The following is a 27,601-nucleotide window of genomic DNA, read 5'->3' as shown; positions in this document are numbered from 1 at the left end:
CCTGAGGTGCCACAGGACTTGCATGTAACTTAGTCAAGACATGACAGGACAAGTCTTAGTAGAGATAGTGGATGTGTGCACTGCTCTTGAACAGTGCTTAATTTTAGCCATTGGTTTCCGGTGCTCGGTGCCGGCACTTAATTGTCAACAGCGCCGCTTGTGACAGTCTGCCACAAGGTGGCGCTGTCTGGCTAATTTAGAGATGACCACAACAGTTAGTCATTTTTAATGTTCATTGAATTAATAATTTCTTACTGCCCATGCCATTCTTATAGCTTTGGGGGCATGAAATAGCCTGAAGTGTCACATTTGCAGGAGTGTGATGGTTAGTAGTTGTTTTGTTACTATCCTTGGCAGCATGCCAGGGCCAATATTTGGTGCAAGCTTCAGTGGCCTCCTGACAACAGCCCGGCACTCATGTTTTTACAAACTAAGCACTGCTTATAAGTTTATGGAGAGCTGATGTTGTGTTTACAGAGTGTTTCTATGCCTGTGTGCATAGTTTGTGTATGAGGGTGCTTTTTAGTGTAAGGGCAGGAAGGAGTGAAGTCACAAGGATGTTGTGAATGATTGCCGATTTGTGAATGCCTGTTTTTATTTTTAAGTAACTGTGTTTTGTTCACATAGTACTCGACTTTGAAGTGCTCCTTAAAAACATGCTGCATCCATCAGCGATGCTGTCTCTGCTGCGCCTCCACTGTCTTCTGTCGTCCTCGCTGATTTGTGCTCACTGTTTTGTGAGCTCTTGTGTTACTGCACCTTGCCAGTTTCTTTTGTGTTCCCTCAAATGTCTCACTTCAATCTTTCCCTCTGTTTCCCCCACTGACCTGTTCCCCCCTGCTGTGAGCCTGGACTTTATCTTCCCATCCATGCTGGTGTTGCATTAACGTAGCTGCCCACAGTGCCACCACAAGAGGGCGCCATGGGGTACCAGGCTGCAACAAATAGTCTCATAATTGTTCCATTTGCTAAGGAAGGTAGTGCTACAAATGACTGTCTTTTTGTCTGTGGGTTTGAAAATGCTTGAACCCTGGCAGGGTGCAAGGTTAAGCAACTTGTGGTGAAGGCCTTTTGCCCCTCCTCACTTGGGCTCTCTTTTTAGTTTTACATTTTACACATTTTAGCAGTCTTCGTTTTAGCCCTTTTACATATTTTTATTTTCACTATATGATTCTAAGAAACACTGCAGACGCTGTTTGTTTTTAGAAAGCCTTTCCTGCTACATAGTCTGTACTCTTCGCTCAAGGCTAGGAACAGAGAACGAGATATCCTAGTGCGTGCTTTGTCTGCTCGGAGACGGCTTCTAACATCTAGGCACATCATTGCATCAGAGCTGTATCTCTAGCACTGGCTGGGGGGTTACTATATAAACAGTGAACTGTCCCTTTGTGGGTCATGGGGGGCCCTCCAGCCTCAACGATCCTGGGACGGCATGCAGCTCTGCAAATGTAGATCTTCCATTTCGTATATTCCCTCAAGAAGTTATTAGTTGAACGTCCGTGTGTTTAATTCCTTACTTAGTTTTGTTCATATTGCAAACCTGAAGAAGAGGGGGCCAAAGATTTTATTTTATTTTATTTTTTAAACTTGTAAGGCGCAAACAGCTACCCTAAAAGGGTTTCCCGGCGCCGAGACACCGCACAGAAGAGTGGTACGGGTTCGCGGGGTCGTTAATGTTTATTGTTCGAACAACCAGGTTTTGATGTTTTTCCTGAACCTAGAATAACTGACCTCCTTGCGAATGTGGGACGGAAGTGAATTCCAAAGGGTCGGACCCTGATGAGCAAAGGATCTACCTCCCATTCTAGAGAGTTTGAACCTAGGCACACACAAGTTTGCTGCTGATTGTGACCGTAGGTTTCTTTTGGGAATGTAGGGATGAACTAATGCCTGCAGGTATTTAGGTGCGGTGCCTGCTTTTATCCTGAACATATAGTTCAGGGTTTTGAATCTGATCTGGTTTTCCACCCTGAGCCAGTGCAGATCACGCAATTTAGGAGTGTTTGAACCTGTCTGTGAACTGCAAGTTCCAGGCAAGTCTCGAACGAGCCTGAAACCAGAGATATTTCTTCACATTGAAAGTGGTGATGTCCTGATATCTGCCCAGAGGTGGTCTGTGCCCGATGCAGCAGCTCCTGTGAACCAGAGTTTGCAGTTTCGGAACTGAGGGCTGATCACAGGGTGGGTGGCCACTTCAAAGTGAAGGCTGAAACGTGGATCTGCTGTTCAATTCGAGGCTAGAAGGCTAGCATTAATTACCCAAATGTATGGCACTCCATGTACAAAGCTCGCCAGCAAGATAGAAGGCGTTGCCAAGATTTAAACTAGTGACGTGTGAAGCGCCACAGATGTCAGCGGCGAATGTTTAACTCACTGAGCCACCCTACCAGCGCAGTCGAAGGATGGCAGAGCTCAGGTGACCTCATGCCTTCTGAGTTTCTTTCAGGCAGTACTAGTGAGTCAGCCAACTGCATTAATGTTGATAGACGTTAAAATAAAACTGAAAATCCGGAGTTTGAACTGATGTTGCTAAAATTGAGGACGTGGGTACAGGCGTACAGCTGACAAGTGGGCAGGCGGAAACCGAGGTTTGGCTTTGCCGCCTCACTCCGGACTCCAAACAGGTACACGATGAACTCCAGCCACCGCCCACGCCCCACAAATAACCTTGAATCACTCTTTAGCCTCGGAGCGGCTATTTTGGGCCGGTGAGCAGTAACCGCGCGAAGGGCGTTGACCCGGAAGCCCGTTATCCGTCCGTTCTTCCAAGGTGGAGTCTCTTGAAAGACAGCGGATCATGACGGTGCGTCGACGCTGAGCCGCAGAGCGCGAGCCCGGCGTGCCTTGTGCTGCACCGTTTATGCACGGCAAACTGGGTTCATGCAGACTGGCCAGTTACAGATGTTTCCAGAGGATTCCATTGTAGCGGTCATTTGAATATACCTGCCTAGCAGAAACAACGAGAAATGACATAGGTTAATTTAAAACCAGTAAAATTATAATTTAAAACAACAAATGCAGCCAAAAGGCACCAATGGAAATATACACCAAACCAGTTCCGGCTGGAACTTCACTTTTCACCACTGAACTTCATGAAAGCCGCGTGCAAGAATGTGGATCCACTAGAAACCACTTGTCCTTGGTCAACTGGAATTTCCAGCGGGGTTGGTAGTAAGCGTCCTGTGAATAACACTTTCTGACTCGCTGGCGCAACCACTTCCTGGCTGATTCACTGGACACGTGTGTTGTGTTGTCGCACTTCCTTGCCTGAAGAATAGGGCATCACTCAAGTCATCCAGTGACACATTTAATTATTTCTCAGACATGTGAGCTGGGTCTTGTCTGTGTCTTTTTAGAATAAAGGTCAGTGTCCCAGCAGAAATTAGAATGACTGAATGGTGGTTTCGCATAGCGCTGCGTCATCTGAGGTAGGGTTTCCGGGAGCTTTGGCTAACGCACTGTCATAGAGAAAACAAAGTGTCATGTGGAGAGTCACTGTGTGTATGCAGTGATTTTGTAAACTGCTTACACAACTTCCCTTTTCAGGTGAAGGGAGATGTGAGCAGGTGTATATTGCTCTGAATGCGAAGCTCGAGAAAAAATGACCAGTACCCTTTTAACGACAAAAAAGTATCATTATCTTTGCCAATAAACCTTTGCCACTACCGCTGTGCAAAGAAACTATTGCCACTACCACTGTGCAAAGAAACCATTGCCACTGCCACTGTGCAAAGAAACCATTGCCACTACCGCTGTGCAAAGAAACCATTGCCACTACCGCTGTGCAAAGAAACCATTGCCACTACCGCTGTGCAAAGAAACCATTGCCACTACCGCTGTGCAAAGAAACCATTGCCACTACCGCTGTGCAAAGAAACCATTGCCACTACCGCTGTGCAAAGAAACCATTGCCACTACCCGTGCAAAGAAACCATTGCCACTACCCCTGTACAAAGAAACTATTGCCACTATCCTATTTTCAAAGAACCCATTGCCACTACCCTTTTTGTGAGAATCCTGAGTTTGCAAATGGGTAGTGACAATGGTTTCTTGGGATGGGGCAAAGAAACCATTGTCACTACCCCTTTGCCAAGAAACCATTGTCACTACCCTTTTGCCAAGAAACCATTGTCACTACCCTTTTGCACAGAAACCATTGCCACTACCGCTGTGCAAAGAAACCATTGCCACTACCGCTGTGCAAAGAAACCATTGCCACTACCGCTGTGCAAAGAAACCATTGCCACTACCCGTGCAAAGAAACCATTGCCACTACCCCTGTGCAAAGAAACTATTGCCACTATCCTATTTTCAAAGAACCCATTGCCACTACCCTTTTTGTGAGAATCCTGAGTTTGCAAATGGGTAGTGACAATGGTTTCTTGGGATGGGGCAAAGAAACCATTGTCACTACCCCTTTGCCAAGAAACCATTGTCACTACCCCTTTGCCAAGAAACCATTGTCACTACCCTTTTGCACAGAAACCATTGTCACCACCTATTTGCAAAGAAACCATTGCCACTACCCTTTTGCAAAGAAACCATTGCCACTACCGCTGTGCAAAGAAACCATTGCCACTACCCGTGCAAAGAAACCATTGCCACTACCCCTGTGCAAAGAAACCATTGCCACTATCCTATTTTCAAAGAACCCATTGCCGCTACCCTTTTTGTGAGAATCCTGACTTTGCAAAAGGGTAGTGACAATGGTTTCTTGGGATGGGGCAAAGAAACCATTGTCACTACCCCTTTGCCAAGAAACCATTGTCACTACCCCTTTGCCAAGAAACCATTGTCACTACCCCTTTGCCAAGAAACCATTGTCACTACCCCTTTGCCAAGAAACCATTGTCCCCACCTATTTGCAAAGAAACCATTGCCACTACCCTTTTTGTGAGAATCCTGACTTTGCAAAAGGGTAGTGACAATGGTTTCTTGGGATGGGGCAAAGAAACCATTGTCACTACCCCTTTGCCAAGAAACCATTGTCACTACCCCTTTGCCAAGAAACCATTGTCACTACCCCTTTGCCAAGAAACCATTGTCACTACCCCTTTGCCAAGAAACCATTGTCACTACCCTTTTGCACAGAAACCATTGTCCCCACCTATTTGCAAAGAAACCATTGTCACTACCCCTTTGCCTAGAAACCATTGTCACTACCCCTTTGCCAAGAAACCATTGTCACTACCCCTTTGCCAAGAAACCATTGTCACTACCCATTTGCCAAGAAACCATTGTCACTACCCCTTTGCCAAGAAACCATTGTCACTACCCCTTTGCCAAGAAACCATTGTCTCCACCTATTTGCAAAGAAACCATTGCCACTACCCTTTTTGTGAGATTCCTGACTTTGCAAAAGGGTAGTGACAATGGTTTCTTTGGATGGGGCAAAGAAACCGTTGTCGCTACCCCTTTGCCAAGAAACCATTGTCACTACCCCTTTGCCAAGAAACCATTGTCACTACCCCTTTGCCAAGAAACCATTGTCACTACCCTTTTGCACAGAAACCATTGTCACCACCTATTTGCAAAGAAACCATTGTCACTACCCCTTTGCCTAGAAACCATTGTCACTACCCCTTTGCCTAGAAACCATTGTCACTACCCCTTTGCCTAGAAACCATTATCACTACACCTTTGCCAAGAAACCATTGTCACTACCCCTTTGCCAAGAAACCATTGTCACTACCCCTTCGCCAAGAAACCATTGTCACCACCTATTTGCAAAGAAATCATTGCTACTACCCTTTTTGTGAGAATCCTGACTTTGCAAAAGGGTAGTGACAATGGTTTCTTGGGATGGGGCAAAGAAACCATTGTCACTACCCCTTTGCCAAGAAACCATTGTCACTACCCCTTTGCCAAGAAACCATTGTCACTACCCTTTTGCACAGAAACCATTGTCACCACCTATTTGCAAAGAAACCATTGTCACTACCCCTTTGCCTAGAAACCATTGTCACTACCCCTTTGCCTAGAAACCATTGTCACTACCCCTTTGCCAAGAAACCATTGTCACTACCCTTTTGCACAGAAACCATTGTCACCACCTATTTGCAAAGAAACCATTGCCACTACCCTTTTGCAAACAAGCCATTGTCACTACCCTTTTGCAAAGAAACAATTGCCACTTCCTTTTTGCAAACAAACCATTTCCCTTCCCTTTTGCAAATAAACCATAGTCCCTTCCCTATTGCAAGAAATCATTGTCACCACCCTTTTGCAAGAAATCATTGTCACCACCCTTTTGCAAAGAAACCATTGCCACTCCCCTTTTGCAAAGAAACCATTGTCACTTCCCTTTTGCAAAGGAACCATTGCCACTTCCCTTTTTCAATAAAACCATAGTCACTTCCCTTTTGCAAAGAAAACATTGTCACTACTCCTTTGCAAATAAACCATTGTCTCTACCCTTTTGCATAGAAGCCATTGTCACAACTCCTTTGCAAAGAAACCATTGCCATTACCCTTTTGCAAAGAAACCATTGCACTCCCCGTTTTGGTAAGAATCCGGACAATACCTCCTTCCCAAGAAACCATTGCTTCTACCCCTTTGAGAAGAAGCTAGTTACTACCGCTTTGCAAATAACCCATTGCCACTACCCCTTTGCAATGAAACCATTGTCACAACCCCTTTGCAAAGAAACCATTGCCACTACCCTTTTGCAAAGAAACCATTGCACGCCCCTTTTTGGTAAGAATCCGGACTATACCCCCTTCCTAAGAAACCATTGCCTCTACACCTTTGCAAAGAAGCTAGTTACTACCGCTTGGCAAAGTACCCATTGCCACTTCCCTTTGCAAAGAAACAATTGCCACTATCCTATTTTCAAATAACCCATTGCCGCTACCCTTTTGGTGAGAATCCTGACTTTGCCCCCATGTCAAGAAACCATTGTCACTACCCTTTGGCAAAGAAACCATTGCCACTTGATTGATTGATGCAGGGCTTTAACCCCTTCGCTGCGGCGGCTATTCAGCCGCAGCGCTAGGGGGGGAGGGGCGGGCGGTCGCGCGGCGGTCCCGTGCTTGTGACGGAACTGCTCCGTCATGGGTCGCGGGTGAGCTGTGCTTTTGACGGAACGGTTCCGTCACAAACCCGCCCGCCCATTAATTAGTCGGCGCAGGCGCGGAATTCGCGCCTCGCAGGCGCGGCGAGCGGGCCGTGACGGAACCAATCCGTCACAAGCACAGCTCACCCGTGGCTTGTGACGGAGCGGTTCCGTCACAAGCATGCAACGGGTTAAGTGGGATGAAAAAACTGGAGGGGTGGGTCCAAGGGGGCATGGTCAATGTAATTAGGGGCGTGGCTTAAAAACACATAAGCTAAAAGTTTGTGCTTGGCATAGTGTGCCGCCCGCCTGGTATTTTGTTGTTTCTGTCATTGCATCCAGATATATTATACAAAAAGTATCATCATACTTAAAAGTCAGGACTATTGGCTTTGTCAATGGTTGTTAGTTGCATAAGATAAATAAGTAGCAACGGCTTGTATATAATATTGAAAAAGCTTCCACGCCAAGCCCTGGTGACACCACGACAATGTTGCTGCTCCTGAGTTTCAAAAAGAGAAGGAAAATCCAGAGAGAAAAGGACTCTTTAAAGGATTGTCCTTGCCCTACAATGCTCGAAAAAAACGGACCGCCTGTGCCGGGGCACAAAGTCCGATAGAGACCCGTTTCGAGGCCTCCTTAAAAAAACTGCCGGTGCTCAGCACCGGTTGGACCCGGCCCACTTAAAGCCCTGGATTGATGCAAAGACATCATTGCCACTACCTCGTTGTCAATAAATAATTTCTACTACCTCTTTGCAGAATCCATTGCCTCTGTGTCTTTGCTAAGGAACCTCATTGCCTAGAAACCATTGCCACAATTTCTTTGCCCCAAAAATGTTTTTGCAAATAGGTCGCGATAATGATATCTTGGCCACTGGGGAACCCACTGCCACCACCTACCGGTCTAAGAAGGATTGAATACGATGACGCATGCAGCTCTTGTACTTTAAAGCCAACTTGGGCAGCTGCCTATAATCTACACCACCGCAATGCTACACATGTCCTAAAAACGACCTTGTTCAAACAAGATGGGGAGCACGCAAGTGACAAAGTGTCCTTTTGCCCGGAGCTTCAAAAATACCGAGGGGGCAGGCTAGAACACTGCGAGGTACTGTGCCATACTTGAGGCTTGTAGGAGGCACCCTCTCATGCAAAGTGCCCTGAAAGAAAAAAAAACGTTTACAAATCATGAAAAACCGCAGCCGGAATGAAAAGAGCAGGAGCTGGTGAACCGCACTCGCGGGGGGGCAGTAACCCGATATGCCCGCCCCAGGAGGGAGGACTGGTCTATTCCTGGTACTTCCTGGTGGCGCTCACCTGCGCCCGGACACGCCCCCGCTGTAGTATCACCGAGGCCGGGAGAGGTGGAAACGAAACCAGCGCGGGCCATGAGCGGCGGCGAGGCGGCCAGCGCTCCCTCTGCACGGGCAGGTGAGTGCGGGACGGCCATTGACGGGCACAGAGCCGCAGAGGCCCCAGGCCCTCGATGCAAAGCATTCATAGGCAAGGGGAAGACCTCTGGGCTCGGGGCAAGCAGGAAGAAAATCCCAGTCACGACTGTAACTAGTATAAGCGCACTCCGGTCCAAATCTGTGCGCCCGAAGGAATATTAGGAGGTTTGCAGGGGCCTCGCTCAGTCGGTGCAGTTCGTGGGGTGTGAGACGCAAACTTACCAACTAAAAAGCGGTGGACTATAGGAGGGGGGCGAGGGGACCAGGGTTCGGGGGTGGTCCGTTTTCATGAGGAAGAGGGGTGGACTGGGGGGGACTGTTCCCACGAGAGACTGGGGTGGCCTGTTTCCACGAGATAGAGGGGTGGTACTGGGGTGGACTAGTCCCACGAGGGACGGGGTTGATACTAGAGATGCCCCCGTTTTAGTTGTAGTTTCAAGAGAGTGCATAGGCCTGGGCACGATACTAAACAGGACTATAAATAAAACAGGAATGTATTAATTCGTTCCATGACTTGTGTGTCTGTATTTACTTTATTTGTCAGTGCTATCGTACGCAGCTCCACAACACATTTAAACGTGTTTTTTCTTTATATTGGCTGTTTGAAGTATGCACACAGGTGCTAAAAATACCGGCTTTAGGTGATTTTGCTTCTTAAAATACCGGTGGTGATGGCACAAAACCGGCCATGAGGCAACGCTAGTTGGTACTGATTTTCATTAGATGGGCCTCTGTCGAGAGTGCTGATGATGTTGATGAAAAACAATGGGTGTGCTTAGAAGCCCGAGACTGGCACAGCTTTCCAAGCCTACTACTGCCAATGTTTGTGAATTCCAAAAAATAGTACATTTGCAGCAATTGAAGCACTATGACTGTTTGCAGATTTACTACTTTTGGGGTCAGCCGGGGACTATATACATTTAGGTTCTCAATTTAAAAAATGAACACGGTAAAAGTTTTCATTGAAAAGAAAAAAATGAGAAAACCCAACATGCCATAGCGGACCAGAATCGGGAACCCCAGTTGAACCACCAAGGAGGGCCGCACAGAGTCCAAAGCAACCCTGGCAAGTGTTGTCAGACTAGTCCCTGTACGGTGCATGGCGAGTGCAGCGAGCGAGCCGGACCACTACAAGGGGAGCTTCAGGGGTTTTCTGCCCAAGAAAATTTGGTGAAAAATAGTGAATTCCACAGCACATTTATTTCATTATATATTCAATGTATTAGTTTTTAAAGCATAGTAAATGATAACCGTAAGTGCACCATGATGCAGCAATCTTTATCGAGTTTCTTCAATGATGCCCTCACGATCACCCTCCAACAGTGCCCCTCATCTCTCCATAGCCCCCCTCTCACATGTATTTGACTTGTTTCATAGCACCTCTCATATCAGTGTAGGGTGTTGGCACACCTTATATCACACACAAATACAGAGACAATGACTCATACGTGTGTAAATCGGTGTATAGAAAATGTAACATAAGGCCTCGCATGTCATCCATACTGGCAGGCATTTTTTATGAGGTCTTGGTCTGGGAAAGCACAAACTCGGGTTTCAGAACATAACAACACACTGGTTAGGGTTGCTTTTGCTAATAATAATTTAGTTCTACCCAAACAACCCATTTTTAGCAAAATTAGGATAATGAAAGCCTGGGAAAAAATAACTTTCTAACCTAGCCTACGATTGTAATTTATGAACTGCACAGTGACAAATGGATTTCTGTGACAAAAGCAGTAACCCACTGAGCTATGCGCATAGAATACTGTTCTGTGATCTGCGTAGTACATGCTCTTTGCAGCAGGCATATTAGCCCTCTGTGCTACCATAGACAAGTCAAAACTGCCCCTAGACAAATCTCCGATCTCTCTCCAGGAGGTACATTAATCACCAGAGTCATCTTGGCACTGTTATTGTTGCTTGAAAACTGTTGGACATTCAAGGCCCTCTACAGTGCTTTTAAACGTGCCGCACTGCTACAAAACTAGCCCCTGGTAACAAAAGCAGCCCTCACCCTTTTAGCCAACCAGAGAAACACCTGATGCCCAGTCCGGCCTTGCTACTATGCCAAGAATGCTTTTTTTATGTGTGGTGTCACACACCAGACACACTCCTAAAGCTGTGCCCTTCCATGTTTGCTGGTACATTGTATTTTTTAAATTCTGATGTTTTTGACAGTTTTTTTGTTTTTTTTGTTTTAGTTGAATAGATTTGAAGTATCTGTTAATGTGTTGGTATTATTACAAAATTGAAAAAAACAAACTAGCGTATACATGCACAAATATATATCTTCATTATCCTCTTTGCTGTCATTTGGTACCCATTTCTCTCTTGCTCTTCCTTGCTCTGTCATCCTCTTTCCTTCTCCATTGAAAGAATAAACTCCAACTGATAAATAACAACCTGCCTTTATGAAGGTGTGGGTGTGGCTTAAGGAGGATAGAGGAAAAAAGGGCTAAATCGACTCCAGTCACTAATGAGCATTAGACCATTGGAGCGTTGAGCGCTCCATTTAAGACAATGGAGTGCTCCGGGCTTCTTCTGGCTGGTAGAAGCCCAGAAAGCAACATTCCAATGTTTTTTTTTTATATCGCACCTGTTGGTGTAAACAAAGGCCTCTGGGAGCCCATGGGGATTTAAACCCCTCTCGGGCTCCGAGAGGCCTTTGTTTTTACAATTTAGAACATTCTGCCCTCTACGGGCAGAATGTTCTACTAGCCTTAGAGCTCTTCGCTGAGGCAGCTGTGCGCTATATAAGAATACTTAACATAACATAAGAATACTTAACATAACATATCTGCTGATTCTCAGTGGCCTGGCAACCGGGCGCTGAATATGCTAAAACCATGATCCCTCTCTCCACTTCCCACTTCTGTGTAGCTTTCTTTTCCATATCCGCATCTGGCTGCAGACCGCTGTAGAGGTCTATTGGCAGCACTGCTGAGTTCCATACTACCAGGGTCTTGGCATTGATTTACAGTGTGCTGGCAACAAAACATGATGTCGCTGGTGGAGCTTCTACTGCATTTTTCTGTTTCTCAAATTTAAGTGCATGGAATTATGGCCCCACCTGTGCACCATGGGCCGCGAAACCTTTTTGGTTTACGTGCACTTTATAAATATGCTGTAACATAACATCAATTATTTTGTATATTACAGGCAAGCTAGACGTGTTGCCTTGCCAAATGCTTGCTTTCCTATAGACATGGTTGCTATTCTTCGTCCGCTTTCTCCAATCACAAAATATCCTTTTTCCTGTGTTCTTGTCCCCCCTCTCTACGTCTCCCCATCACCTTGCACCCTCTCCAAAAGCTGTTCTGCCATTTTCTGCCTCCTGCGTCTGCCATGTTTTGTCACTATGCAGCAATGTTTTCTTTTGTTCATGTCCCCTCATCTCATCTTTTCACCTCCACCCACACACTCTGCTCAGGCTCTCCTGACCCTTCCTGCACATTGCAGCTGCTACCTTGTTGAAGGAGCTGTAAGGTTGTTTTTTCCTGCTCCTCTTGCTGTCTGTGTATTCTCATGTGTCCCAAGCCACCCGGATCCTTTGCATAGGCTATCCCTGGCAACCTTGTAGTAGCTAGAAACCAATCTACCTGTACAGGGCGGGCTTAGAGAGTGTCTGGAGGATGTAAAGACTTGGATGTCCCAATCGTCTTTAAAATTAAATGGGGACAAAACCGAGCTTATGGTCCTCGGCAACTCGGTCCCTAGCTTCCCTGCCGCCCTCTGGCCACCCAGCATGGGACCTCCACCAACCCCCAAAGACAGCATCAAAAGCCTGGGAATTTGGATGGACAGATCCCTTTCCTTCAACGTACAAGCTACGAAACTTTCGGCTACCTGCTTTGGCATCATGAAGATGCTTAGGAAAATTTTCCCTCTCCTCCCCATGGAAGCCAGACAAGCAGCTGTACAAGGCCTGATCCAATCCCGTCTGGATTTTAATAACGTTCTCTACCTCGGCGCCCCGGAATCCACCTTGAGAAGGCTGCAGATTGTGCAGAACTGCGCTGCACGCATGCTACTCGATCTTCCCCGCAGACAGTCAGTAAGGCCCGGGCTGGTTTCTCTCCACTGGCTACCGGTGCGCCAGAGAGTTATGTTCAAAGCCATGTGCATAACCCACCAGTCATTCTGGAACTCTGGCCCCAGGATCACACAGGACCTAATCAATCATTACAGGCCCAATAGGAATCTAAGATCTAACCAGACCTTTCTAGCAGTAACCCCGAGAGTGAAAAGATCTAGATCAGGAGGTAGGTCGTTCTCCTACAATGCTGCTAGGGCCTGGAACGCCCTTCCACTGTACTTAAGATCCAACCCCAACCTCACGACCTTCCGTAAACAATTGAAAAGCTTCCTATTTCACCCAGTCTAATCTTCCTCACTCTCCCCTCTGTGTTCCTCACGGTTGGACCTTCAGGATTCCTAGTGCTTGGACGCCTCTGGGCAGCAATTCGCGCTCTACAAATTCACATCCTATCCTTTCCTATCCTATCCTGGTCTTCTACTCCTTTGTCCCGGGGATGTCCCCATTTAGTCCACACATATAATCCCCGCCCCTTCCTGCACATCATGGCTGGCATGTTGTCTTATGGTCACAGTTTGTTTCGACTTATTCTGCTTTCCCATCTCTCCACGCCTCTTTCGCTAGGCTGCAGCCTTTGTATAGGAGGTCCTTGTTCCGTCCTGTAGTGTGCGCGAGTCAAGTTGTGTCACGAGTACGGATGTACCCCCCCCCCCCGCACCCAGACTTCCGGTCATACACTTTGTCCAGCCTTAAGCTGTGTTTAGCCCATCCCACATTTCTAGAATGTCCACTTGAACAACAATAACATTCCATAAATCTGATTGCTCTCAAGCTTGGAAATGCCTTTGCAAACTATCTGCAGACATGTGCCTACTAGTGTGTACTACGGTTGCCCAGTGGTACCCTACGACCTCTGCGTTCACTGATTGGGCTAAAGAAGCTCTAACTCCTTTCACTTTAATAAAGAAGTATAGGTGTGGCCAGAGAGCACGCGCCAAGATTTGTCCTCCACAAGAAATGTAGTATTGGTGGATGTTGTCGAACACAAAGGCCTGACGCGTCTACCGGTCATAAGAGGAGAAATCTTTAACTGCAAGATGTACAAAGCAGTTTTTGGTCTTTGGTCAGAGTTTGCAATAGAAAAACTTCCTTCAGCAAGGTACTCAACCCATTTTAGCAGCAAGTAAATTCTTTCCGACTCCTAAAATGGCTTTAGAAATGGACAAGGAATACCTATCTGGAAAGGGGGTGTTGTAGAAGCCTCTTCCAATTATTGAGCCCTATTCATATGTATCAAGGGTTTATGAATGAAAAAGTGTTTTAAACCATTGCGACCCAATGTGATACTGATTTCTAAGAACCGATCTACTGGCTTAATAACGACAAAGGTCGGTTCTTAAAAATCTCTACTGGTCGCAAAAATACTGGCCACAATTTCCATCCAGTACTTTCTTTGTGGCTAGACCTTCGTGCATATGGCCCTAGATTCTCAAAGCCCGGCTTTTAAAGGAGCACTTTCATACTTCTGAAAACAATAGATGGAATGTTGCCATGGGGATGCTTCTTAATTGAAAAGAAGTGCCAATTTTGTTGCCCAGGTGACCAACCACAGATTGAGGCATGATGTCATTATGAGACCTAAGGGAATGAAAGTGGCATGGCGACCCTTAAAGAAAACAGAAGAGGTTTTTGTACAGCGCACATCTTGGACGCACATATGTACAGGTGCTCGAAAATGTGATACTGAACAAAAAGAGCGCTCGGTGAAATAAAGTATTTGCCTAAGATCACGCAGTTTAGGCAAGCAGGGAAGTCTGTATTGATTCCAAATTTTCTAATTTCATTGTGCAATTCAGTCACTAGATGGGCATCTCTTTCTGACATCCAAGATGAACGCTTTCTCTTTTATTATAGGAGGATGAAATTAAAGCATGGGCGACGGGCAGAATTCACATTTTATTTTTTTGCAGCTTCACATCCCACAAAGCTTGCATTGCCTTTTCATCTGACACAAATAAATGTACCCTTTTGTTTTCTATTCAGCACAGGGAGATTTGCTAGGATTCACAGGGTGCTGAGCCAAGGGCAGGGCTCGAACCCGGTTCCCCTTTTTACATGGCCAGCAGCTGTGGCCCCTCGTTTTAAAGTTCCAAGTAAACCCATTCTATCTTGTACTTATAATTTCAGTAGTGAGAATAGTTTATAGAAGTATAAAGAAAGAGCAAAAAAGGGCTGAGGTAATTCACAAGAGCTGCACTTGTCAATGAATATTAGGGCAGGTGATGGTGGTGCAGGAAAACCTGGGAGTGCACCCCTCTCCACTCCTTATTTGGGAAACCCAAAATTACAACAACTTGAGAAATAGGAATTCCGCACACAAAAAACAGATAATACATTACAAAAGCATTTAAGTCAAAATCATTGCTGATAGTGTGAAGAAATCCTTCTAGTCAATGCACTCTCGTTTTCTTTTTTGAAAAATGATTCTTTATTGAGAGCGAAGAATAAATCAAGCAGATAAAATCCAAAAATCAAATTCCGTTAGCCGACGCGTTTCGTCCCAAAAAGGGACTTTTTCAAGGCTCTTAAAATTAGATCAGGATGTATAGTCACAATCAAAATATGTGTGTCAGTAATTGGTTCGTTCTTGTGACATAAAGGGAACATTTCTGTATAATCACCCAAAGTCAAGGCACGGTGGCTGATATCAAGCGTCTCAGCGTCTGATTTGAATGTCAGCAGCACCGTCCGCAAGGATCAGGGGCCTGGATATGCCTGCCATAGTGACAGGCACATCCTAATACACAGAGTGGGACCACCGCCTTCCGGTGGGCGGTCCCAGCTCTGCAGCGATAGCGGGTGGACTGATGTCCGCTCGCCATTGTATTGAGCCCCTCGGTTAGGAGTCACCGAGTCACAATAGAGTCCGTGACTATTTTTACTGTATTATTTGCACTAAACTGTTTTTAAAGTTAACTGCTGATTGAATTCGAGTCTTAGACGGTCCGTAGACGCTTCTTTTCCTTAACGAATTGGTGCTAAGAGCAACCAATCAGACGGGGAGGGGCGGAGTTTGAAGCACCATGTGGGCTTTAAAACTATGGCGGCAGCGCAGAAAGTGCAGCCGGCACGCCCTGCTGGCGCGACAGAGGCAAGCCTGTCTGTGCCCGGACGGGACCAGGAGCCAGTCACTTTGGCCAAAAATGTATTTACACGCCTGCCGTACTAAAAGCCCAGGCCCCGCAAGAAAAGCTACAGCTTGACCCACTATTTAAACATAAGCTCAATAAACTCGGCCTCCTAAATCATGGTCCTGAAATAGATCTCAGTGGCTGCGAGTTCGGCAATCATGCAATGAGCCATAAAAATATCCTCCCCTTAGCGAACAACCACCCTACAAAATATCCTATGTCTAAACACTTGCTCCATGTTCGAGCATCAGCTAGAGTTGTTTAATTTATTAGACTCCAACTCAACGGATAAGCTGTTTATGACGGAAACCTGGCTAACAGATGAATCCACCCCTGATAGTTTAGCAGCACTCCCAGAAAACTATTATCTTCTACAGTCCAACAGATCCACTGGGAAAAGAGGGGGCGGGTGGAACCTGCCATCAAAAAGAGTCAATCTTTCACCACCATCTCCACTTTAGGGATTACACTAGTTGATAGCTTAACAGTTAAACTGGTCTCCCCCACCTCTGCACTGGTGTGTGTTCTCATTTATAGACCGCCAATAGCGATGCCAGAGTTTCCCAAAGTAATTGCGAATTCCATTGCTTTACTAACCGTGGACTATGCCAAAAGTGTTGATAATCAGAGAAATGGACTACTGGGCAAATGAGGAGGAAGAGGGAAAGGGCTCCAGGGAAAAGACCAAAACACTACAAAGTCTGAATCTCATACAACATATCCAGGTGCCTACGCACATCAAAGGAGACTCACTTAACCAAGATTGGCCGATCAACCTCACTATTGGGAACTTGGCCATCCACCCTTGTATTTGGTCAGACCATCATATAATTAGTTTTACACTGGGTGATATCATCCTGCCCAAATCCTCGCACCTTCCCAAAAGTATGATCAGAAATTGGAAACGTATAAACACAAATTCCTTTTGTAACACCCTCGCTCTCCAGCTACCCACCATGTCACCTAATGAAGACACACTTCTTGGAAAGAATTTTCCAACTGGCAGTTGAAGGCTAGAAATGTACATGCCCCTCTAGAGATCCAAACCCCCACGCTCGGCGATATGAAACATCAAAATGGTTTTCCACTGAGTTAAAAATTGCTAAATTAAGAATGCGCCAGGCCGAACAGAAATGGTGCAAAATGTTCTCGCCAGAAACCAAGGAGCTATTTAAGCTAAGCTGGACAGCCCACCAAAAAGCAATCTTAGAGGCAAAAAAAATCTTTTTTTACTGACAGTCATTAACTCAGATAACAAAGCGAAAGACCTCTACAATATAGTTGGAGACCTATCTAACCCCGATCGAGTATCAATCCCTCACAGAAACGATGCGATTACATTAATGTCTTCTTCTTTGACCTAATAAAGAAAATACAAGAAACCATTGTCCCTAGCTATCAGGATAGGCAAAATGTACCTGACAATAGTAATTCTAACACCATGGCTACTTCCCCTGCCTAAATAAACTTGTGGAACTTCTAAGCAGAGTAAAATCTGGCTCTCCCAAAGTTGTTTGCCCACCTCGCATACAAAAACTCATTTTCACCTCCTTTCCGGAGTGCACTCTCTCCGTATTGCACCTATCCCTCACCCAAGGCGGTGTCCCATCAGCTTTCAAAGAAGCAGTGATTAATCCACTTTAACAAAAAAACAGGTGTTAGATGATCATAGGCCTATATCTCTTCTTCCCTTTCCTGCAAAAGTTCTAGAGGTTCGTGTAGCCAAACATCTCTGCTCCTTCATAGAAGAAACACATTTCCTGGATTCCCACCAGGCACGTTTGCGGCCCTCAAACTCCACTGAATCAATTATTCTGTCCGTAGTGGATGACCCAAAAGAAAAGGCTGATGAGGGATGCACTTGGGTACTGATCCTATTGGACCTATCTTCAGCGTTCGATGCTGTTGATCATGAGATCTTACTAGATCAAATTGCTGCAGCATGTCTCAGAGGCACCGCCTAAAACTGGTTGAAACTTTTTTATTAGACCGAAAGCAATTTGTCCGTCTCACACCTTATAATTCTGACATTGTCAGTATGAACTGTGGGGTACCTCAGGGTTCCTCCCTGTCTCCCCATGTTTTCATCTACATCCGCCCTCTGATATATATTCTGCAATAAAAAAAAAGGTTAAGATCTACAATTATTCCGATGACTTGCATTTCATTTTTACAATCGATGAGACACCGGACTCCAAGGTGTTCCTACAGAATACTCTGCTGTTCATTAGAAACTGGATGAACTGCAACCAGTTAAAGCTTAACTCTGACAAAACAGAGACTGTCATCCCAACAATAAATGAAACCAAGGACCCCTGCTCACTGGCCAGTGGAGCTTGGCCCCACACCCATACCTAGGAGTACAATAAAAAGTCTTGGCATCCAAAGCTCATATAAACTCTCATGTCCTCCTGCTTCCTCCAACTCAGGAAGTTTAGGAAAATTAGAATATTCTTTAGTAGAGAGGTCAGTATCCAAATTGTCATGGCCCTGACTCTGTCGAGAATAGATTACGCGAATGCCACATATCTGTGTCTCCTGATCAATCAAAATTACCGACTACAGATGATACAAAACCAAGCTTTCAGAATCATTTGTCAACAACCTAGGCATTGCCACACAAGGCCACTGATGGAGCTTCACTGGCTCCCAGTGGCGCAGCGGTCTATGTTCAAAATAGGATGTATCCTCTTTAAAGCAATCCGCAGCAAAGGCCCCAAATATCTATCCTCAAGGATTCATAGATACTCCCCGAAGCGCAATCCAAGATCTGTGCAAATTAACCTATTGGAGGTCCCAAGATTTAGACGTAAAAGGACAGGAGGGTCCAGTTTTTCCATACAAAGACCCACATTTTGGAATTCTATGTCCATCGCCATCAGACAGGCAGCAGACTACATGCGTTTCAGGAAAAAGATCAAAAATTGGCTTTTCACCCAAGCGTATAGGTAGGCTCGGACCCCTATTAATGGTGGCCTCCCCAATCCAGCGCCAAGAGACATATCGGTTTGCATGCGCTTTATACATTTCCCCTAACATAACAGCACAAAATGTTTAATAAGTCCTGGAATACCTTATGAAAGTGTTCCATTTTTAGACCTGAGCAAATAAAAAAAAAAGATTTCACAACCATATACTCAGTGTGTGTTTGATGCAATAAGCTAGGTGGAGGATGCGCGTGATTGAAATGTAGATGTTGACGCAACTCGGAACCGTTTCACAGAAATTCAAGCCTTTTTTTTTTTTGCTGAGAATTTTATTTTGTCTCTGTTATGCATTTTGTGTGGTTGCGAGGTGTGCTGATGAGAGACTATTGACACAACGTGCCTTTGTCATTTACAATTATTTGACTAAGCCTGTTGCATGTGAACAACCAGAGACCAGGAGCAGCGTGGAAAGCTGCAGTGCAAACTCATTATCGCTGTCTCGCGAGATGGCAGACAGGTTCCTCGTCTGCAGAGCACCTCTGAAGGAACTCGTTAAGAGTAAAAATTAACTTCATCAAGAGCCTTGTGCTCTTGGGTGAGACTGTCAACAAGGGTGTGCCAGTTATGAGAGCAACTTGTGATCTGAACTCCATTATTCCGTGACAGGTGGTCACTGAACATCCGCGCGGTGAGAGAGATGCAGACGGCCAACGGCACCAGGAAATGGTTCCTGGAAACCCAAGCCCTATGGTTTATAGAACACGGTGTGCCCATATGGTTCCATGGACTCATCACAAGAGAGTAAGCAATTTGTTTTATCTAAATGGTTCATCATCGAAAGAATTCTCAAAACATATTTCATGTTAAAATAAGTACTGAGTAACAGCAGGTGTTGATCACACCATTTTGTACCTACTTGTGATCTAAAGCTTAATGTAATATGGGAAATATCAGGTGATAAGCAGAATCCTCTTGTAGTAGGGGAAAACTTCATGTGGTTTGGGAATTTCATGTGCTATGGGAAAACTGCATTTTATATAGTGAAATTAATGTGATGTGGGGATCCTTTGTGTGATAAATTTCAATTTAATGTGATATGGGATCCTTCATGTGATAGACTTCAATTTAATGTGATATGGGGAACTTCATGTGATAGATTTCAATTTAATGTGATATGGGATCCTTCATGTGATAGACTTCAATTTAATGTGATATGGGGAACTTCATGTGATAGATTTCAATTTAATGTGATATGGGATCCTTCATGTGATAGACTTCAATTTAATGTGATATGGGATCCTTCATGTGATAGACTTCAATTTAATGTCATATGGGGAACTTCATGTGATAGACTTCAATTTAATGTGATATGGGGAACTTCATGCGATAGACTTCAATTTAATGTCATATGGGGAGCTTCATGTGATAGACTTCAATTTAATGTGATATGGGGAACTTCATGTGATAGACTTCAATTTAATGTGATATGGGATCCTTCATGTGATAGACTTCAATTTAATGTGATATGGGGAACTTCATGTGATAGACTTCAATTTAATGTGATATGGGATCCTTCATGTGATAGACTTCAATTTAATGTGATATGGGGAACTTCATGTGATAGACTTCAATTTAATGTCATATGGGGAACTTCATGTGATAGACTTCAATTTAATGTCATATGGGGAACTTCATGTGATAGACTTCAATTTAATGTGATATGGGGAACTTCATGCGATAGACTTCAATTTAATGTCATATGGGGAGCTTCATGTGATAGACTTCAATTTAATGTGATATAGGGAACTTCATGTGATAGACTTCAATTTAATGTCATATGGGGAGCTTCATGTAATATGGATAAACCTTGTGTAAGGGTAAAGTTTCATGTCGTATAGGGATACTGGTGTGTGATATTTGACAATGTCTTGTGAGATGTTAAAGCTCACGCGATACGGGAAAACTTGATGAGGGAGACCGGGACACCTAATGAAATCAAGAGAAACATTAAACCATGCCTGTTGTCTTTTTAGAGAAGCGGAAATTTTGTTGAAGAATAAAACTCCTGGATCATTTCTGGTTCGCGTCAGTGAAAGCCGTATAGGTTACAGCTTATCGTACAGGTAAGAATGGTTTTACTGTCTTCCTTTAAAGGATGCTTAACCGAGTAGGGTAACACAGTGGGTTGGTATGCCTGCGGAAGAGATTCGCCTGTGGCCTGAAAGTCAAGGTTGGGTCCTAAAGAAACTTAATCACAACAAAGGTTCACAATGAATTACAAAACAATAGGACGCAGACCTCATGCAGCTCGACAACATTGAGGTGCCCTTGGCTAGGTGTAGCTTCGGGCAAGAATTTAACAGTACTAGTTCTTCACATGAGACCTGATCTAAATCTTTAAACTCCTCCACCCTCCACTTACTAAGTGCTACGAATTTTGTAAGTGTCATGGTGCAGCTGGCGGTACGTGCAGGTGTTGGAAGCAACCCTGGTGGAACCGGTTCTGAAGACTCCTTCAATGTCGAAAAGATCACCTCGTTGTTTGTTTTTTCCATGACGAACCCTGCTGAATCCCCTTCTTGGTTCAGATATATTGTGCTCCATTTCGTTTTTCCTACTGTTTTGTTTTCCTGATTTCAATGAAGTTACCTCCTTTGACCATTTTCCTGAGAATGGGAGGTTCCTCTAGCCCTTTTTTACTCCCACACCCAAGATCAAAATAGATTTTTCTTGGATGCTTCCTTCCAGTAATCCCCATGATTCCTTCCACCTAACCCCTCCTTTCTTCTGTTTTTAAGGGGAGACGCATATTACTCCACCTTCTTTCCTCACAGCAATACCACACCCCCTTACAGACCCTCTCATTCGCATGTTTCTTATTGTATCTCTAATTCCCATTGTTTTATTTTCCTACACTGACCTCTTTTCTGGTTCCTCTTTTCCTTTTTACATGGCCTGTTCCTAGCATGCTGCCTCCTTCAACCCTCCCCCACAAGCACTATAGAAATGAAAAACATACTAGGCAGCTTTTTTTTAATAATAAATTATTATCTCTGACAATCCAGTGCTCCAAACATATGTTAGCAGTTTAAGGATTTTGTAGGATTGTTATTTTTTGGGGGTTTTTTTTAGATAGTTTTCAAACCACAAATTAGTTTCAATTCAAGTTTTTTTTCCTTCTAATTTTTTGTGGAATAATGTGGAAAGGAGCATTGTGATTGACTGAAATGAAGAAAAAGCATTGTTAATTATGTAGCATTTCATAAAAGTGAAAGCAATTGACGTGTTACATTTTCCATATTATTCTATTACTCTAGCTATTTAAGCATTTTAATAGACTTGGGTATTAAACCGAAAGATGCTCCAATGCCGTAAATATGCATTTTCGATTTTAGTAGCGAGATCATAGACGAAATACATATATCATGCACAAAATATTATCCATCAATATGTGCAACCTTCTTGCAATAAGTACTGCCCTTCTTGAATCTGAGTATGTCTTAAGACCTGTCTCATAGACGTCCGCGTGAGACTTCCTTTGTGTTCTAAGTGTATGCTAGAAGCAGCACTTTGCAACAAAACAAATCTCCTGCAGAACAGAATGTAAGTGTTCGATGTATACATGAGTGTCTCTCGAGGGCATTTTTCATGAAACACATCAGACCTTAAAATACAAATGTTGAACTTTGAGTCTCTCTTAAATTCTGATTTTACTTTTGATTAAAAAGTGGCACCTTTCTAAATGAACATTATTTGGCGACAACGGGGAAACATCTGGTTGCATATCTGCATTTAGGTGACTTGTTGCAACATGCATTTGCAATAGCAATAGGTCTGGCTTTAAAAGATTGTTGTATGGTAATGTGAAGCATTAGAAGTAAAAATCACGAGAATGGATCTGAATTTGTGAGAAAGGAAAGAATTATAAAATAATGTTGGTGTAGGTTGAAAGGTCCAGTAACAGTTGCTCTGTTTAGCCAGACCTAAAGGTCCATGTAAATTACTGACTGCCCTCCTCCCACCTGTGTCCTGCCAGAGAAAAACATCACAAATTGAGTTATCTAAGTCACTTCAATAGCATTACAATGGCATGTGTGCCCCCGAATGTTAAAGCTCAGGCAGCTGGATAAATAAACAACATTATTACAGCTGTGTGGTGGGTAAACACTTTTATGCAGAAGCACACAACGTCTGCTCAATCAAAACACGTACTGCTGGCTCCCAACAGGTGGATACAGCCATGGCCCCTCTCCTGGTGATTCTCACTAAATTGTCTGGCAACAGCTGTGCTGTCAGACCAAACACAAATAAATCTAGTGTGTAAAAGCTACCAAGGAGCATTCATGGGTTTGGAAATCCTTCATCAAATGGAAGATGGTATAGTTGGGTACCCGTTGTCTGTGTTGCGTGGTCTTTTGTTTCAGGGTTTCTTTCTCACCCTCCTCCTCTACGCGCTTGTTTAATGTCAGTTGAGTGAGTTGAGTGAGGAGGGTGGTTAATTACCAGTTTCTGTTTGGCATGTGAGAGGTGCTATTAGCAAGGTAGGTGGCAAAGAAAAGTGTCCTAGCATTATCAGTTTTACAGTAGTGGTCATTTAATGGCACCAGCTGCCATTCGTGGGCCTCCAGAAGCCCTTAGGCCTGGGATACCAGGGCAGTGCCAGGGTCACTGAAGGGAGAGCCAGTGGGAGCAACCACCACCCGTGGCTTCTGCGGACTCTCATCCGTTCACGTTTCTGAGCACTGTTGACGCATACACATGCGTGCGACGTGCAACACTGTGTGCCTGTCAGTATGCTGCTGCTTCCTAGTTCATTTTGAAGATCTCCTCTTTGGTGAAAGATATTTGTTTCTTCAGGAAAGGATCCTTTATAAGGCTTCTTATGTGCAATATTTTGTGTATCTGTTTGTTGAGCGATACACTGTGTGTCACTTTTCCTCCTCGAAGATTTGTATGCTCTTATGTTAGCGAGTTGTATTTTTATTTCCAATATTTTATATTGTCAACATACATGGGGCCACGTGTATCAAAAAGAATTTTGCAATTTCCAAATAGCCATTTTTACAGAATCGCTTATTTTGGTATTCGCAAAATGCTACGTATGTAAGGAATCGCCAAATATCTAGCGATTCCTTAATATTACTAAATAGCCATTCGCTAAATAGCTAATCGCTATTAAGTAATATTGCTCCCTTCGTTCCTGTGGACCTAAAGGCCTATAGGTGCAAATGGTTTTGCACTAGCCAATTTGCGATTACCTAATTGGTAATCACAAATTAGGTAATCGAAAGTCAAAGGGTGCTGGGGGGTAGGGGGGTTGGTAAGGTCCACCTAAAGCACCCCCCCCCCAAATAAAATGTGCACATGTAAAGCGCACGCATGCCCTATGGACATGTGTGTGCTACATGGCACTGTGAAAAATGCATTTTTGTTTATTTTTCTAAATTTGCACATGGTTACCATTGGTTGGTAGTTGAGGATAATAGCATTTTCCAAACTGCCCTTTTTGCATTCAGAAAATGCTTGGTACATGTGGTAAGGGAATCGCAAATTGCAATTCCCAATTTGTAGTCACAATTTTAGGTAATCGCCATTTTTACAATTACCTAAAATTGCAACTCCAAAGCCTTTCATACATCTTTAAAGGCTATTTTGCATTTGCAAATGGCCAAAATTACAGATTTGCACCTTTCGCGAATGCAAATGTTATAATACATGTGGCCCTTAGTTATTATTCTATTGTTATAGGTTTTTTTTTGTTGTGAAGGCTTCGTCAACAGATAAACAATGATGATAAAAGAATTATCACGAAAGGGAAGTAAAGATTGCATCAATTTTGCATGAGGGTCTGACATTCAGGATGCATCAATTGTTTTGTTTTCTCTTCTAGTGCCCTTGACCGCTGCCGGCACTTTAAGATCGACGTCCTAGACGATGGACGGTTTGAAGTTGTGGGAGCACCGGATATTCACAAAACACTAGAGGATCTAGTCCAGTTCCACCAACGAAACCCAATTAGCCCATACAATGAAGTACTAACGCAACCATGTGGACAGGTGAGCGCCTTACGAATTGTCTTTCCCTATCCACCTGAGCGGGTAACTGTCTGGGATATACATTCGAGTTACCTTCGTATCAGCATCACCTCAAGAACTCTCCCTTTTTTCCAGGGTACCAGGTCAAAATGAAGACTGGAAAAACATTCAGGCCAAAAATGTAGGGAAACATCTAGGGTTTGGTGGGATGTGTGAAGAGGTGTAAATCTGTGGTTTCTACCATCCTGGCAGTCTCGGAAGGTTCCTGATGATGGTGCAACGGTGGTCCCTAATGTTGGAGACCATCTACTGGTGGTCCATCCATCACAGAGCCACCAAGGGCAGTGTGCCAGAAACCTGCCCAGTTAGAAAATGGCTTCCAATGCTTATACTGCCTTCCTTTGTCCACCATGCAAGGCATGGCAGACCCTAAGTGGAAAAATATTTGCTGGCTTCTTGCACCAGGTGCAAACACCCTGTGTGTCACAGCCGCTTATTTTCTTTTCATTGACAACAGCAAATCTCAGAATTCCATGTTGTACATAAAAATGGCTGAAAGACAACATATTGGCGAGGTAGAAAAGAAAAGAAATAAATGAAAAGCGCCTTGATTTAAAGTTGTGTCTGATACATTGGACCTAGAATTAAATACATTAAGACAGCGATGTAATGGAACAGCCATGGGGGGCGATTCCCAAAGGGCTTCCGCTTTTGTGGCAGAGGAGAGGCCCCGCTGTAGTCGCGAGGGGGGGTCCGCACTTGTGGTTGGACCTCCGCAGTAGGAGTCTGAGGTGCGGAGGTCCTCCCACGAGTGCGGGACCCATACCACGAGTGTGGGACCCCAGCCACGACTTGGTGGCCACCACGAGTGCGTAGGGTCTTTGTAAATTGAGCCCATTATAAGAGACCGGCTAGGTACAAGGATTTCTGACACCCCAAACAAATATGCCATATACTCATCCCTCCTGCTTGGCAATAAGGCCGCCTTTGCTGCCGATAAGAGCGATCTAGCTCCTACTGTTTGTATGCCTCTTAGTGTGGACTTAAAACCAGCCCTCCAATGTTCCTAGGTGAAGGCTGATCAATAGCAGCGAATGTGTTCATGATTGACTGGGAAATCACTTGTAAAAAAAATGGTTGAGAATCTATGTTTGGAATGTGTCTTATGTGCCATTGCACTAGCAGTGCACGAGTTTTAACACCATATGTTGTGGATTGCACAAAGATGGTCCATGAAGGTTGGAATCCTAGCATATTGTAAAGTAACTACTGACATTATAAGTGGTTCCTATTTAGGTTCATTGCAGCCCATTTAATTCAAGTGAATGTCTTTCAAGCCTGCCATTAATCCAAAACTCATTATCAATGTCTCTCAATCCTGGTGGATTAGTCATTTATCTCAGTGGATCACCACAAACATCTAGGGAGTCAACGCTGAGGCTGGTACGGGAGCAGTATTGGCTTGCCCTGGGAATGTAAAAGGCCTATTTCCTTGTTTTTTCTTTTGTGCGCTTCTCCAGTGTGATGGTGTCCTGTTGCGGGTCTGAAGAGAACCACCAGAGATGGTGAACTTCTATGCAAAATAATTGAGGGTTCGGTTGTGATGGCTTTGTAGATGATGCAGCTGGTTTTGAAGATGGTGTGGGTCAGCAGGGGAGTCAATGGACTTCCATCATGATGGAGGCGATACTGCGGCATTCAGGGTGCCCTGGAGGGGGAACCAGTGTGAAGTCAGGGAGGTCATGGAGCAGAGCGTACCGTGTTTAATTTGAGCTGGTGGTTTCTGGTGCTCGGCACCAGCTCGTAGTTGTCATTACTACACTTATGACACTCTGCCACATGGTGGCGCTGTTCATCAAATTTAGGGATAAGCAGAACAATAGTTGTTTATGAATACAATATACATTAGAAATACGAACACCTGCCTTTGAGCCATTCCTTTAGCTTTGGAAACCTGGAATAATGTGACTGTCGCACGTGCAGCAAGAGAGATGGTTAGTAGATGTTTTGGTACCGTTATTGGCACCGATGACGGGGGCAACAGGTGGCGCAAGCTGCAGTGGATTCTTGGTCAGGGCCCTGGGTCTTATTATTTTACAAAGTAAGGTACTGAGAGTGTTACCACCAGCCATATTTAAGAGTATGAGGGTTTGAAAAAAAAGCTGTGAAGTCACTCTGGGGAAACTGTTTTATTTTCTTTAGAAGGGAGCGCTGCTACTGGGCAGTCTTATGATATTTTTTTGGCAATATGTTCCTTGAAGGTACGGTTAGAGTCCAGGGTTAATCCAAGTGACATGGCATTCAGTGAGAGTCGGGGGCTCAAAGGAGACCAGGTTCATGTCGTTGAGCCAGGTTTCCACTGTATCATATTTGTCGTTTTTGGAAAATAACAGGAATTCTGTCTTTGTTGGGTTGCATTTTGGGCAGATCAGCAGCAGTTTCTTTATGTGGGTGGGTAGTGTCACCCTTACCCCCACGAGCAGCGCGAAGTGTCAAAAATAAAATGGCAATCAAAATTATTTCACGAATCATTTCACTGCCATTTCATTTTTCACCATGGCGCACCACTGTCGCCAGACGGCCTTTGAGCCAGGAGGACGTGTCCTCTGCTGCCGATTGGCAGCAGGAGGACTGGAATAGTGCTGGCCGCACACTTCAAAGGGCGCATGTCAGTTTGGTCAGCGGCCATGCGCCAGCCAAAGTGACATGCTCCCTTTGAAGCTCTCCACCCAGCTGTCTTAGACATCTGGGTGGAGATCAAGTAGAGGCCTCTAGGGCCTGAAGGAGCGTTAGGCCAACCCACTCCATCCAATCCTGGCGCTGCTCTCAAGCAGCATGAGAGCAACGTCTGGATTGGTTAGAGTGGGTTCTTAGTTCCACAGTCTTTGTAAGGACCGCAAGGAG

General features: G+C 44.6%; 1 protein-coding gene across 1 annotated transcript in view; it reads left to right on the top strand.

Moving 5' to 3' along the window:
* Nucleotides 1-8,341: 8,341 nt before the first annotated feature.
* Nucleotides 8,342-27,601, top strand: part of HSH2D (hematopoietic SH2 domain containing) — a 31,628-nt gene continuing 12,368 nt past the window's right edge. The window contains exons 1-4 of the mRNA XM_086947040.1: nucleotides 8,342-8,488; nucleotides 19,329-19,463; nucleotides 20,696-20,785; nucleotides 24,553-24,718. Coding sequence (XP_086803166.1) covers nucleotides 19,360-19,463; nucleotides 20,696-20,785; nucleotides 24,553-24,718 — 360 coding nt within the window. The 5' untranslated portion in view covers nucleotides 8,342-8,488; nucleotides 19,329-19,359. The remainder of the gene's footprint in view (nucleotides 8,489-19,328; nucleotides 19,464-20,695; nucleotides 20,786-24,552; nucleotides 24,719-27,601) is intronic.

Source organism: Lissotriton vulgaris, chromosome 12 (genome assembly GCF_964263255.1).
Source record: "Lissotriton vulgaris chromosome 12, aLisVul1.2, whole genome shotgun sequence".
Taxonomy (NCBI): domain Eukaryota; kingdom Metazoa; phylum Chordata; class Amphibia; order Caudata; family Salamandridae; genus Lissotriton; species Lissotriton vulgaris.
This window is presented reverse-complemented; position numbering and strand designations above follow the sequence as displayed.